The sequence below is a fragment of the Vigna angularis genome, chromosome 8, assembly GCF_016808095.1.
Source record: "Vigna angularis cultivar LongXiaoDou No.4 chromosome 8, ASM1680809v1, whole genome shotgun sequence".
NCBI classification, from domain to species: domain Eukaryota; kingdom Viridiplantae; phylum Streptophyta; class Magnoliopsida; order Fabales; family Fabaceae; genus Vigna; species Vigna angularis.
In genome coordinates this window covers 24,788,659-24,803,970 of record NC_068977.1, presented here as the reverse complement: position 1 = coordinate 24,803,970, position 15,312 = coordinate 24,788,659, and the positions used below count along the sequence as shown (strand labels likewise).

Here is a 15,312-nt window from a genome sequence, read left to right as displayed (position 1 = left end):
CTGTTGCATCTTTTTGTCAGAAACAGCACCAGACTTCTCAAAATAACAGAAATGGTAATAATTGGGGGATACATACAAAATAAAATTTAAAAGAAAAGAAAAATCACTCATTATTTCTCCATCATTAGATTTATTATGAATTTGTGCTAAAAGTGTCCACATACAATTCAATGGCTCCGCACATTTGTCGTCAGATTTTGTCTCCTTAAGTGTCGTTTCTTCATCATTGCCTTGAAATTTGCATAGTTAACAAGTCTGTCAAGTTTGCAGAGAAATTTTCAAACTTCTCACTTTCTTAAATCCCTTATCGCAAAACTTTTCCATCTTCCAAGTTTCTTACTTTCACATCCACAAGAGAACAACAAGAGAAAGACAGAGAGGGAGAAAGATAAAATCAAAAACCCTCTTTCAAGGCATGTCATAGATCATGTTTATGGAACAGGGAGGCAACAACATAAGAGATAAGATATATATCAAGTTATCAGAATCTTATATACATAATTCATCTGTAACACACGTTTCTGATTCCAAAAATCAGTTCAAGAATAACTTTACTGAAACAGGAGGCAGATTCTCATCTTTAGTAAAAGTGTTCATTCTCATTATAAATTAGATGAACATACAAAATTGTACTATATTTTTTCTTCTTTCTTTTTCCAGAATTTGATCGTAGTGTTTGAATAATGCTTGACCAACCACATCTTTATTTCCTATTGACATTTTAAAATCATTCAAGCAGAGGATGATGTAGCAGAGCAGTGGCTGATCATGGTTTAGCCTTTTGATCATCTCTCTTTTCCCTTTATCTTCTCTCTTCTCTTTCAATTTTAATCTCCAAATGCAACCCTTTTGCAGCATCCTTAATTCATCCTCTCTGCAATGAGCAAAGTGACAAAAATGCTTGTTAGATCCACAAAAATTGAACAGAACGTTATCAAGTTTTTGACAAATCACAACCTCATTTGTCTGCAATTTCTTGCAGTGTCAAATACTGCAAAGAGATCACAAACGTTTAAAACCTTGAGCACAACACATGGTTAATGATATACAAATGGAACTTGAACATACCGATGGATCTTTTGCAATGAAGAACTGCTTCATAAATTGAACTTTCGGAATCACAGGACTTGCGCCAGTCGTCAGCAGAATAAGCTACACTAATCCGTGGGGATGATTCAGAGTAGCATCCCCTATTCTTTGCTGACTCAGTTCTTTTAATAACAGATTCAGATTTTGAACCTGATTTGGCACTCCTCAATCTTCTACACAAGGGCCTCAAGAAGTTGAGGTACTTCTGAAATATTCTCCTTGACAATGTTCTGCACCTTTTCAATGAAGGGCATCTAGAATGAGCATTAGGAACCACAATTTTTGGCACATGTGATGAGGAAGGTAGACTTGGATTGGAATCTGAGGCCTCATATGCTTCCATTTTCAAAGACTCAACAAAAAGGGGCATGAGATAACCATTGGAAAAGAGGTCATCAGCATCAACAAGAGTGAGAGGAGACTGTGAAGTGGGGAAGTCAAATTTGAAATCTTGAGAGTTTCTGAAGAACCTTTTAGAAGGTGGCATTCTTGGGTCCATTTCAATGAAGGAAGCTTCATCAGAAGCATCAAGGGAAGCTCTGAGGGAGCCTTCAAGGCTTTCTATGGATGGCTTCAGGTTCACCAACCAACTGTAAGAGAAACTTTCAATAGAAAGAGGATGAGAAGTTTCCATGGTTTCAACTTTGAATGTGTGCTTCAAACAATTCACAATCTGGATAGTTGTAAAGAAAATCCTTAAGCCTCTACTCTTACTTAATCTTATGCAGCATATCTTTTAACTTCTGTGATATATATAGATATATATATTTATATATATACCTTAAGATATCATCTCTCTCCAACAATTGAGAAAATGGCTGTCTGGCAAGAGACAATGAAATTTAATAATTGGAATTAAAAAAAGAAAAGAAAAACACAAAAGAGAGGCCCACCAGACCCATAATGTCTTGTTGCATCAGTAGTTAACCTCACCCTTCCTTTTTAATCATTTGCTACTTTAAAAATTTTACAAAGGGAGTTGGACGGTTTTTGTTTCTAGAACTTGGGACTGGTTTATCATACAAAATTAAATTTAATGAAAAGCATGAAGAGATTCATGAATCGTGCATGTTATTCAGAAGTGGCACATTAAGAAGAATAGAAGTAGTTTTGTGCTTTAGAATGTGTAGCCCCGGCAGAGCTTTTTGCTGAGTAAAATCAAAAAGCAAGCAGAGGGAATCTTTGTAACCAGACATGTTGAATAAGGAAAAGAATAGTTAGCTGAAATCCTTGGGGAAGTTATGTCAGAAACCAAATTCATGAAACAAGAGGGACCATGTTGTTGATTTTGCATTGTCTCATTGTGATGTGTTCATTTATAGAGATGGATGGATATGAACATATGTTTTGATCAGTTGGATGATGATGATGATGATGATCACATACCAACTGCTGCAACATAAGGTTGAAGAGAAGTGATAAAATATCGGATGGTAGCATATTGATTACGTGCATGAAACCTAAAGGACATTGATATGCATATTGTATTGGAGCATTATTACATGGATGAGATATTGTAGACAAAATAATTGTTTCATGGAAGAAGCAAGGAAAAAGAGGTGTTCCATGTGTGTGTATTTTTTTTTATGGGTCAGATTAGAGTCTTAATCAAGACATTGAAGAATTTATGCCATAAGTAAGCTCCGTCGTGAAAATATTCCGTAGGCAAATCTATGGCTAGTGGGGCAAAATGTCTCCAAACTATAAAGCAAACCGTTCAAACAAAAGTTTTCATTATTAAGCCTCCGTTTCTGTCACACACACCAAACGTGGTTTGGTGAACGTTAAAATCTCACTGCCGTTAAATCTGTCTTGCAAATTCTCTCACTCTAAATCGTACTTATTTCGTTTTCAAGTACGAAATTATTTTCGGGGTTTTTAACAAAATTCGGTATTTTAAAAAAAAATGTATAAAATAGAAAGTAGATTTTTCAAAAATTTAAGTTGTGCTTCAAATTTATATGTTTTGAATTGCGAATTCATAATTTATTTTTTATAAATTTAAAATTCAAAAAAAAAATTAATCATATTTTTAAACATGAATATTATGTACTTCATTTTTAATTCCTGTTTCTAAAAATAATTTCCTAATTTTCATTTTGTTAAAAAATGGGTTTATAAGTAAGATTTATTTTTAGTATGTTGTGTTTTGTGGACTCGAATTCCATGTATATATTTAAAAAAAAAAAGTAAAAGTGGTGTTTTCATTTACAATTTCAAGAACAAAAGTTAAAAATATATTTTGAAATGGGACTTTTTTTTTCTTTAAAATTGTGTTCTACAAAAAACACTTGCCCATAATTTAAAAATGAAAATATATAGTTTTTGTAAAATTTAAAAAAAAATACCTTTTTATGCTAATATTTTGAATAATTTGGTTGACAATTTTTCTGTTAAGTATAAAATTTATACGTTAGTAAATAGTGAAATTATAAGAATAGTGACATGGGTGGAAGAGAGAATAAAGAAATTCTCAAAAGATTGACAGTAGGAAAAGAATATGAGTAAGCATTTATTTGATAAAAGATGGTTACGTTTTCGAAAAAAAAAATATACATGTTCCTTTAATTAAAACCTCAATTGCAGAGGAAAATATAGTATTTTATTTAAGGAAAATTAATTTGGTCCCTAAAGTTGAATTTAATGCAACACATGGATAATAAAGTAGCATATATTCGATCTTCTGAAAACAAAAAAAAAGGTGGCATTCATTAATCACAGAATGTGATATTAATTCAGCCCAAAACTTGATAACTACTTCCCATACAGGACACTTCCGACTATTTTATTTTAGTAAAAATTCATAAATACTTCTATTTTCAATATTTTTAGAAAATTTAATAGAAAACTCAACAATGAGATATCAACTCAATTTATATAAAAAATTAATATTACTTTCAACTCAAAATTTTAAAACAGTAAATTTATTAATTTTTTCTTTACATGTTCAGATTTCTTAATTTTATTTAATAGGAGACTTAGATTTATACTTATGTTTTCGATAAAAATATCTCTTGTATAGTTTTTCTAACTAAAAGCATAGAAATATGAATTAGAAGCGAACTGCAAAATTGTATAGTACTTACAATTTACAGCATAAAAACAAATGTAAAAAGGGACAATAGGTATGTTGAGATCTCACGCGCAGAAATGGATAAATTACATGATACCATTACCACTAGACTCCTTCAGACAGACACACGTAGCTGTATTCTTGTCCTTCAATCACTTTAGCACAACTCTCAAATATGAACTAAATAAATATCATGATTTTCATGGCAAGGAAATTTCAGCCTTTATCATCCACTACAACCCATGTGTGGTGTTGCATACAAATCTTCTCTAGCATAAAACATTCATCATCAAATTCTGTCCTTTTCATCGAGAAATTAGCTAATAACACACCACAACCAATTAACTAAAAATACTAATCTAATGTCTAATATTTTAGATAATTATGTTTCTTAAACATGTATGTAGTCAGATATTCCATACTGGAATCTGCATATCTAGCAGATGAAAACTCAATATTCCAAACAGATACCTATACTTCAAAAGATTAGTCTGTAGTTCTAAAGCTGACGATGCCTGAATTATGAGTTGTACTATAAAAAACATTTGTAAAAAGATATTAATCTTTGAAGCAAATCAGTTTATGAAGAAATTAGCACTAAACTTTAAAGTAGGTGAGACTCCAATTAAAAAGAATGTAATTTATTGAAAAATTGAAAATAGGAGGAGACAAGGGTCCCAAGGGATGTCGGATAAAGAGGTAGACATCAACAAAGGTTTTTGGGACAAAAGCCACTAAGGAAGGATTACAGAGTGACTTGAAACCAATTGGTCCCCTTCCATTGTCCCCATTGAGGACAATGAGTATTGGCTGCTAAATCCATCACTCATTAATGCAGTCTAATTCTGAAAAGACGTTACACCATTCATGCAAGTACAAAGGAACCTAAGTACGACAGAAAATTTAACTGCAAGAATATAGTTAGGGATAAACTTCAAATGGAGAAGAGAATCAAGCCAGCTAGCAGACCTTGAACTGTTTGTCAACAAGTCTCCCCTCTATGGGGCCAGAGCAATGACATTCCCTATATTATATGGCTTTGTACTGCTAAATGAAGCCACAAATTTTAGTTTCAGAAATATCCTTAACCGTTTAGACTATACCACTTCTTTTTTCTTTTCTTTTTCGAAATTATGTCAACCACAGGAGTTTAAATTTCCAAACAAACCAGCTTCACTGAGAGTTCCTAGGAAATTTCATGTGACATTCTCTACCAGGTACAAATTATGAATGCTGTTCTGGTATTGTACCATCCAAGCTAACATTTTTGGAAATATTACCCTGATGCCAGAAATAGTTATCCTGACAAGAGTTATGCAACCAAATCTTTTTGCCTTCCTTTTATTGTTTGGTCAATGGGGAATGGAAATTCTTTAACTTTCTTGGTAAATATGTAAGCTTTTACTAATCATGGTCAAAGCAGGCTGAGAAGCAGAGATGATGCCAGCATGAAAAGAAAGTAGTCAAGTATCATTGCATGAGATCTAGAAAAACATAAACAAAAGCATTTAACATGTATCCAACAAAATTCGTGGCAACAGGTTCTTAACCATATGAAGACAGATCCATCAATGTGCTAAGAAATACAAGATGTGGCATCCACTGCCTTATAGAATGTATCAGGGGAAAAAGAAATCTAACAAGGCACAGCATAGCATATAGACAAGTACTTAGTTCAAGGAAAAAAGAACCACATAAGCCAACTGCTTCCCTTAAGGTGGCACAAACTGAGAGAACCACAGAATATACCTACAGAGGGACGATACCAGGGTCTTGTGCCACAACTGGTTGCTCTGCAATTAAGATGGTAACATGGTAGTTGGGTGAAGAAACAAAATATTTAGGTTCACTGCTGACTGCTAGTTGTAGAGGGAAATACAACATTCAGATGAAATAAATTTTTCCCAATCTTAGAAGCGAGAAGAAGTACTTGATAATATCCAAACTGAACTTCAAAGCTGGAAATAACCAAGGGAAACTAACATATAAACTATCTTGTATACTATAACTTTAATATTTTATTAACTTCAATATAGGATTTTTAACTTGCATCACTTTGGAGAATTCAATTAGGTTTTGAATTTTGAATTTCTCAAACATATGGTATTTCTACTAAGATTGGGAGGGTGGAGGTATCAATACTGTTATCCTCAAGAATTATTTTCTGCATCAGCAACAGATAAGTTGCAGATACCTGGAAATCAATTCAGGAAAAATATAAGAATAGGAAGAAAATGCTCTGCTACAGAATGTGTACACCCTATTTAGCTCAGTCTATTTTCAACTTGCATGAACTCACATTTCAAAGATATCAATTTATATAGTATAGAGGTATTTTCAAAGATATCACAACTAGCCAAAGTTCATTAAATGCATGAAACGGATTTATTTCGTACTCCAAAATCTAAGCATATATTCCATGCATATCTATATCTGATTCTAAATGATAAAAGGGACATACTTTACGTTAACAATTATCTTTGTTATCCAAAGTTCTACACGCAGAAATCTATCAGTAATCTGGACCATAAATAAGTAAATATAATTTCACTACCCATGAGGCTCCTATATTAAACCTAACATAGTTCAAAGACAAAAAGCTAATGACTCAATTTATGATACACTTGTATTGGAGCTAATTTTATTCCCAAAAACAAAGCCTATCCACATCACTAAAAGTCCACAACATGGCTGTACTGATTTTTACCAACTACTCATTGAGCAAGGAAACAGCTACCTGCCAAATGCTAATAGCTTATCATGTTTAGAAATGGCTCCAATTAATTTAGCAGAAAAAACATCCAGGAAAATGTAGCAGTTTCACATCAAGACATCTTCGATTATGCTAGCAAAATGCGCTGGTATTTTAAATCTTCTATAAAAAAAACACGAAATAAACAGAAAATTTGAGTCAACCATAAGAAATAAAGCATTTCAAATAATCATGTCAGTTTCATCGTCGTTTGTTATTTGAAACACAGACAGTTACCAGTGACTCAAACAATTCCTCAAAGTAATGAATCAGACCTAAAGTACACTGAGAAGAAAAAGAATATTTATGTAGTCACCAATATCAAAAACAATCTTACAATGTATATGGCTTTTAAAGGAAACTAGCGTGACAGTAAGCCATTACATATTTACACAGTGCATCTTCTCTATAATGTTTAACAATCAAATGAAATACATATTAGCTGGTTGTGTTGTCATCCAAAACTGAATAACTTTATGTGTAATATGAATGCAACTCCACAAGTTTTACTTTTGCATTAAGCCTCTTTCAATCACTTCATGAAGAAGTTTCTCTGCCTTATGATTCCCAATTTTTTCAAGGAGCGCATGGATAATAATATCAAAAGTTGCAGCATTAGGATGCAACCCTTGTCTTTGTCTTTCATTTCTAGATTTAAAGATCAATGCTTCACCAAACAATCCCCGTATATAAAGCCCATGAATCATAACATTAGGCATACTTAGTTGCTGTCCTTTAGTCAATAGATCCTGAAAAAACCACCTTTTGCATAAAATCTTCCTCCTTTCCCCAGTCCATCGATACGTAATGTGTAAGAGTGCTTGATAGGTTCATAGTGGATTGAATTCCTAGGTCTTTGCTTTTCCTGAATAATCCAATAGCTTTGTCTAAATTATATATAAAACATATAATATAGAATTAAAGATCATTATATCGGCAGATCAACCTCTATCATGCTCATCAATAAGCCTCCAAACAAGAGATGTTGAATTAGATTTTCACAAACCATGGGCACTGTAAGTCACTATATCAGGAATCATATTATTGTGATGCATTTGTACAAAGAGATTGATGGCCTCATCCACCATTTTAATCTTACATAATCAATGGACCATTATATGATAGCTGCGGACATTAGGAGTCACCCCTATTCGAGCTATAGTGTTGAAACAAGCTTTTCCCAGTTCACATCATTAACAAACCAAGTACCATCCACTAAAGAACTGTAAGTAACAACGTGGTTTTACACCTTGTTTCATCATCATACCCAAGACACTTTCAGCTTCTTTCACCCTTCCTTTTTCATACATAATGCATCAACCAATGTATTGAAGGTATGACTATCAGACTTGATATTTTCCACCACCATTTCATTAAGAAACCAATTGCTTCCTCTGACCCACAATGCAAAAGCCATAAATTAGTGTTTTGTAAGTCACGACATCACAAAAAATATTCCATTGACAACCATTTCAGTAAAGGTGGGCATGGATTGGACTTTTCGATATTTAGTCTTAGATTCAATCTAGATCCAAATGGATTGGGTTGATAATTCAAATCTAATGATCTAGTTAAAATGGATCTGGATTAAAATCCAATTTAAATGAACTAGATCAGCTAAATTTGGATTCTTCATAATCCAATTTAAATTGGAAACAAACTAGACTGAATTCAATTTGTCAATGATATTAAATTCAATCGGATTGATCTAATATAAATGACTATTATTAGGTTCATTAGATATGGGTCAACCTAATTCAACTCGACCATTCGGCTTAAGTGTACTTAACCCGATCTTTCAATTTAGATTGACATGGTTTGACCTTAAACCTTAGATGATTCAGCTCGATTTTTAACTAGAATTGAATAAGGCTAACCTTTGATCGGGGTTGATCTTCAGGCAGGATCGACTCAAGCTGATATTTGGTTCATGTTGACTTGACTAACCTTCGATCGGGTTTGACTCGTGCCGATATTCAACTAGTCCTCATCAACCTTAACTTGACTTAAACACATATTATTTTAGATTTTCAAAATCTAAAATATTCAATCTAAATTCAATCCAATTTCAATTAAGTGGATTGATATTTAAATTTTCAAAATCAAAAATATCCAATTAAGTGGATTGAATTTAAAATCCAAAAATATGGATTTGGATTTGGATAAATCCATTTAAATGGATATAAAACCATATGGATTTAGAGTATCATAGATTAAAACTTAAAATTTGAATCTTTTGCCTGCCCTTACATTCAGACACAATTCACTTGCATAAGTCACAAGTTTATCCTTACAAAGCCTATCAATGTTTTGTTGCTCATCTGAAATCCTCTGGCTATCACCCTGTTATGAAAGTGCTACGCTGTCTTCACCTCTCCATTTTGAGTGAGACCCCTCATAATTGTAATCAAGATTATGGTATTTGGCTGATAACCCATCTTGAGAATCTTGCCATACGCAGAAAAAGCGGAACCCATTCCTCTTAGATGGCAGAAACAGTGACCAAGATGCTCAAAGTAACAAGCGTTGGCATGATTCCTGTGAGTTCCAATTGTTTAGAAAGGGAAATAGCAGTCGGGGTAGTGCTTCTTCAACTTCACATGGGATCCTCAAATCTCGTTAAATTCGATAATGGGTGGGGCAATATGCATATGAAGAGAGCGGTTAAATAAAGCAACACCGTCATCAGCAATGTGAATGAATAAGGGCTGGGACTAAGGATTAACAAAAAAGGAAGAAACTTTGGCAAGTAAACAGAAGTAGAGATAAGAAACCTTAACCTTGACAATGACAATGACATTGTGGGTTTGCTCAGGTACGAGGTGAGGTGTGTCTCCAATGATGCTTCATGTCTGCGGGTTCTCTTTGCTCTTCCAATTGGACAAAAACACCAACGATAAAGTGATTGTGGAATCAACAAATTCAGCCGTTGGATATAATAAGATTAAGATTATATCAGGAGTTGATTCACGCGCACTTATGTTCACAATTTGTTTTTCCTGTTTTATCAATTTTAATTTGGTAAATTGTATTGTTAATGTTTTAAAAGTAAATGTCACGTAGAAGCTTTTATTTATGAACATACTTATCTACACACAAAGATATTATCAAAGAGAAGAATTCAAAACAATCTGAAAGGTAGATATTGACAGAGTATAACAATATATTAATGACATAATATTTTAAATAAGAAATTATGAATAATTCGTCAACATTTAAAATATTAAGACGACTTGGAAATGAATTCGTGTTTGATGTGTTATGTTGTTTTGTTTACAAAATTAATAATTTTTCGTTATATAATGGAATTACTTTATGGGAAGATGAAGGAGATTGGTTATACGAAGTTTTTTGTGAAAGTTTTCAAATATAAGTGAGTTCGAAAAAGATTGGTGTTAAAATTGATGATAGAAATTGGTTCACTTTCAAAATATAGGATATTAGAAGGCATACCAAGTTTATCTTACATGTCAAAAAAGTGATTTGTTACTCCTAGCTAATGTTGTGTTCACTTCGCATGATTTATTGTTTAAACAGATGGAAAAGAATGGATTTGAACGAATTTACTGTATTTATTTCTAAAGATTTGAGAATGATTCAAGGCAGTGATTTGTGGGATGTTCATCTCGGTGATTGGAGAAGATTTGTAGGAGGAGAATTTGCTTTCCAATATTATTATCCTTTAGGTCATTTTCAATGCAACTTAAAAATTAAGAATAGATTTAAATGCTTACTCCGTCCCCATGTCATGTTAAGAAGTGAATTCTTTTTTAGTACCCGGTTTTAAAAGTGTAGACATTAGGTCCCAAAGTTGTAAAAATTGTATGGATCGAGTCCCTTCCGTTAAGTGGACAGTAACGGAGTTAACTTCCAGCTCACGTGGCAAAGGAATCTGCATTTTTTCTTCTCTCTCCTCTGCCTTTTCCTAAAATGCCCCCAACTTTTTCTCTCTTTTCTATATTTTTATTAATTTTTTTTCTCTCTCTTTGCTCTGCAACATCTACCTCCTCCGCATATGCAATTCCCGCCTCTTTTCCCTCTCTGACGGCGGCTCAAACGACATCATCCGGCTGAAACAATCAGCGAAACCATCTCCTGAAGCCTCACCCATTCTCGATCGTGAGCAAAAACCAAACAACGTCGATCACCCACACCAAAAACTACCACTTTCAAGATCAAAACCAAAACCCCAACAATATGACACGACCTAAGCCTCGTGTACTCGAAACCGGCGATCGAATCCTAGAATAAAAAAACCTAACCAAGGAAATAGAGAGCAAAAATTTGGGAATAAAGAAGTGGCAAAGCAAAATCCCACAATTACATGGTACAAATCAAACCTCTGGGTGAGAGGATTCGAAGACCGAGCTGCGGAACGAAAAACCTGAGCCAACCTTACAAGCCCCCTTCCCAACCCACCATAGTCCCTCTTATTGGTCATCGACCCCCCACGGCTTCCCAAACTATAAGGGTTCTGCAGCGAGGCCCACGAATACGCGTCCCCTCCCCAGACGTCCTTCGGAAGCTTCATCATGTCGACAAGACAGCTAGCACCCCTCCTGCCGTGACCCCCACCACCGTCCTCAACCCCTTGAGTGTCGCTCGTCTGCGACGGAGGTTGTCCCGCCATACCCGTCGTGTTCACAACTATCATATTCCCAATCGAAATCAGTCACCGAAAGTTCACGCTCTGACTCCGATTCGTCACTCACGAAGACGGCGACGACGACGACGACGAAGATGGCGAGGAATCGGAGGCGCTGGATGTAACACCCAAATATTTTAAAGGGTATTACTGATAGTAGAGACTAAATTAATTTGATATCTCTTATAAACAATCAAACTTTATTTCAATTACTCCAAAGTACAATACCAAACTTACAAACTTTAAACAATATAGTCTTCACCATTGAAATTTCAACTTATAAGTTTTACACAACATAATCTTCCCAATACAAATTTATTCTTTTTACAAAAATCCCTGAAAGTTTTTCCCCGCATCTCTCTCATCTCTAAGCTTGTTCAACCGCATCTGCAACATTATCTAATCACATATAACATGAGTTATATGATCATAGTACAAACAAATAAGGGTAAGTCAACCATATCATAAAATCATTAAACTTGTAATAAAAATATTATAATAATGTATTTTTTGCAATTGATAAAATATCATTATTCCGATGTCATTAATTCATCATTATCAAAATCATCTTTCTCATTTCCATAAATCTTACAAGTGTATCATGCTTACTCATGAAGCCTTATGGTCAGACCGCTCTCTGTCTGCTTCCTTAAGCCTCACTTATATACTATGTCTTACTTTCTGAAGCCTTATGGTCAGACCCCTCTCTGCCTGCTTCTATAAAACTTATGAACCACATATTTATGTCAAAGCCTTATGGTCAGACCACTTGCTGCCTGCTTTCATAAACCTCAGGTGTTACTTTGCTCATATCAAGCTCTCATGGTATAAACCGAACATACTACTTCCCGTAGGAAACATCATTTCATAAGCAATGATTTCTTATATCCACTCCAACATTTCATTAAATCAACATTTCATACCCTCTTATCTACTCCAACATTTCATCAAATCAACAATTCATAACCTCTTCTCCACATAACTTAATCATGTTCATTCTCTAATCATAATTTGACAATAACCTAATTTGGTGTCAATAAATTAAACATATTGCCAGATATCATACTTCATATTATAAACTCATTTTGACCATAACGAGTATAACTCAACATATTTTCACCAATCAAAGATTCATAGATCAGCCAAAACATTTCAACATATCTTAGCAACTACATATTAAAGTCTGAACTTAATGTAACGACAAATAAAATATATATGAAGTTTTTACCATGATAACTTTATGCATCTACAATTGACTTATTTTATTTTATTTTCATCCTATTAGAGATCTTTCTTTACCCCAATTGGTCACCGGAGAGGACCCAGATGTCTGAACGCATCAAACTCACCTTCGACGCCAGCACATATGACTAGTCACAACTGACTGGACCAGGCCAGGGCTGCTCTATGATCAGGGATGTGCCAACTCAGGTTTTTAAGGTTCCTCTATCCTACCAACAAAGGGAGGCCCTTAATAATTTACAATTTATTTATTTAATTTATCTACCTTGTTCTCTTATGCTCTAAATCTAAAATGCCTAATTTTAATATTTTACTTCCTCTCACAACAACCTCAAACAGTATCTGTATATTTAATACCCATATACAAGATATTACAGAACCCTTTCTCCAAACCTTCCAACAAGATCAATTTCAGCCAACAAACTCATTCAATAAATTCATCACAATAAACATCCATAATAGAATTCATACAAGATAATTATAAACAATTAACAATAATAAAATATTACTATAAATGGTCATAGAAGAATACAATATTTGACAATCATAAAAATAATCTTAATATAAAATTTTATGGGGAAACAAGAAGTTGAATCTGGCAGAGCCGGTTAGACAACTTCTAATTCATCCAACAATACAATATAATTAAATAACAAGAACAATACATGTTTGGGGAAATAAGAAGTTGAATCTGGCAGAGCCGGTTAGACAACTTCTAATCCATCCAACAATATAATTAAATAACAAGAACAATACATGTCTGGGGAAATAAGAAGTTGAATATGGCAGAGCCGGTTAGACAACTTATAATCCTTCCAAAAATGCAATAAAATAAATAAGTAAAGCAATAAATAGTTTGGGGAAACAAGAAGTTGAATCTGGCAGAGCCGGTTAGACAACTTCTAATCCTTCCAAAAATGTAATAGAATAAGTAAGGAAAGAAATAAAAAAAATTTGGAGAATCAAGAAATTGAATCTGGCAGAGCCGGTTAGACAATTTCTAATCCTTCCAAATTACAATAAAAATAAATAAGGAAAACAATAAAATGTTTGGGGAAACAAGAAATTGAATCTGGCAGAGCCGGTTAGACAATTTCTAATCCTTCCAAAATACAAAAATAAACCACTAATAACATACAAATGGCATAACATAATCAACATCACATTTTACAACTATCACACTTAGATATCAACACAAAAGCATACTCTCATTTAAAATTCAAGATCATACAGAAACAAAATACTCCATATTCAAGATTTAAAATCAGACAAAAGAAAAATATAGCATATTCAAGACTCAAGATAATACAAAAAGAAATACTCAAAGTTAGTTCCCCTTACCTCTATTCCAGACTTAGTTTCTTCTTCTCAAACCGTTCTCCGGAAACTTCCAGAATTTCCCCTCTTCAACTAGAATTTCCTCCAACTCTCTTCTCTCACAATTTCTCTAGAATTTTGGTGTAAATCTTCAGCCTCCCCCCCTTGGCTATTTATAGCCAAAAATTTTACTATTCATTTTTACTATTCATTTTTACTATTCACTTTTACTTTTCATTTTTACTATTCAAAAATTATTTTTTATTCACCATTCTTATCTCTGAATGATTAACTCTACGTGGAGTGTTCTCTTCCACAATTTATTTTAATATATTTTTTTTTAACCATTCACTATTCACTATTCACTATTTACTATTTACTATTCACTATTCACTTTTCTTAAAAAAATCCTAAATAAGTTATCAAAAATTTGAAGCTCTCCCTCTAGAATTACTATAATTTTATATCCAAAAATTTACATTTTTCTATCCATTAAAATTATTATTACTAATAAAATGCTAAAATTTACTATTATATATATATATATATTTTATGGGTCTTACATTCTCCCCAACAACAATTATTTTCGCCCTCGAAAATTATCTATTTAACAAAAGACTTTTTAATAAAAGACTACTTACAAAAGAGATATGGATATTCCTTTATCATAAATTCTTCCAATTCCCAAGTCATTTCCTGCGTGTCTTCATCCCAAAGTACCTTTACCGTGCGAATATCCTTTCCTCTTAGCTTTTTCATTTGAACATCTAGTATATGCACTAGTCCAACGTCCATTGTTAAATTTTCCTTGACCTGGATTTCATCAACTTCTAACACATGCTTTGGATCTGGAATATACTTTCTCAGTTGGGATACATGAAAAACGTTATGCAATTTTGCCAATCGAGGTGGTAATGCTATCTCATAAGCCACTGGCCCAATCTTTTTGAGAATTTGATACGGTCCGAGAAATTTTGGTGTCAGTTTCCTCATCTTGATAGCTCTCCCGACTCCTGTAGTTGGTGTTACTCGTAAGAATACGTGATCTCCTTCTTCAAATTCTAACGGTCTTCTTCTTTTGTCGGCATATGACTTTTGTAACATCCCAAAAATTCACCCTTTAAAATTCAAAAATTAAATATTATAATAATACATTTACGGTAACACCCCGTAATCTCGTACTTAATTCTATAC

At 33.4% G+C, this 15,312-nt stretch overlaps 1 protein-coding gene across 2 annotated transcripts; it reads right to left on the bottom strand.

Annotated features, from left to right (window-relative positions):
* Window positions 1-383: 383 nt before the first annotated feature.
* Window positions 384-1,838, bottom strand: LOC108345019 (probable membrane-associated kinase regulator 6). 2 transcript variants are annotated; one of them, XM_017583574.2, is made up of 3 exons: window positions 1,069-1,838; window positions 958-991; window positions 384-874 (listed from the first exon to the last, which is right to left on the bottom strand). In XM_017583574.2, the coding sequence occupies exons 1-3, from the start codon at window positions 1,721-1,723 to the stop codon at window positions 610-612; spliced, it is 954 nt and encodes a 317-aa protein (XP_017439063.1). In that variant the 5' UTR covers window positions 1,724-1,838; the 3' UTR covers window positions 384-609. The 2 variants fall into 2 exon arrangements, with proteins under 2 accessions (XP_017439063.1, XP_017439064.1); XM_017583575.2 differs by lacking the exon at window positions 958-991 and having other exon boundaries at window positions 727-874; window positions 1,069-1,836.
* Between the last annotated feature and the right edge of the window lie 13,474 nt (window positions 1,839-15,312).

Coding starts and splice junctions, on each gene's coding strand:
- LOC108345019 (XM_017583574.2), bottom strand. CDS start 1,723: ATGGAAACTTCTCATCCTCTTTCTATTGAAAGTTTCTCTTACAGTTGG. Junction 992..1,068: donor TCATTGCAAAAGATCCATCG/GTATGTTCAAGT, acceptor ATCTCTTTGCAG/TATTTGACACTGCAAGAAAT. Junction 875..957: donor AGAAATTGCAGACAAATGAG/GTTGTGATTTGT, acceptor TGCTCATTGCAG/AGAGGATGAATTAAGGATGC.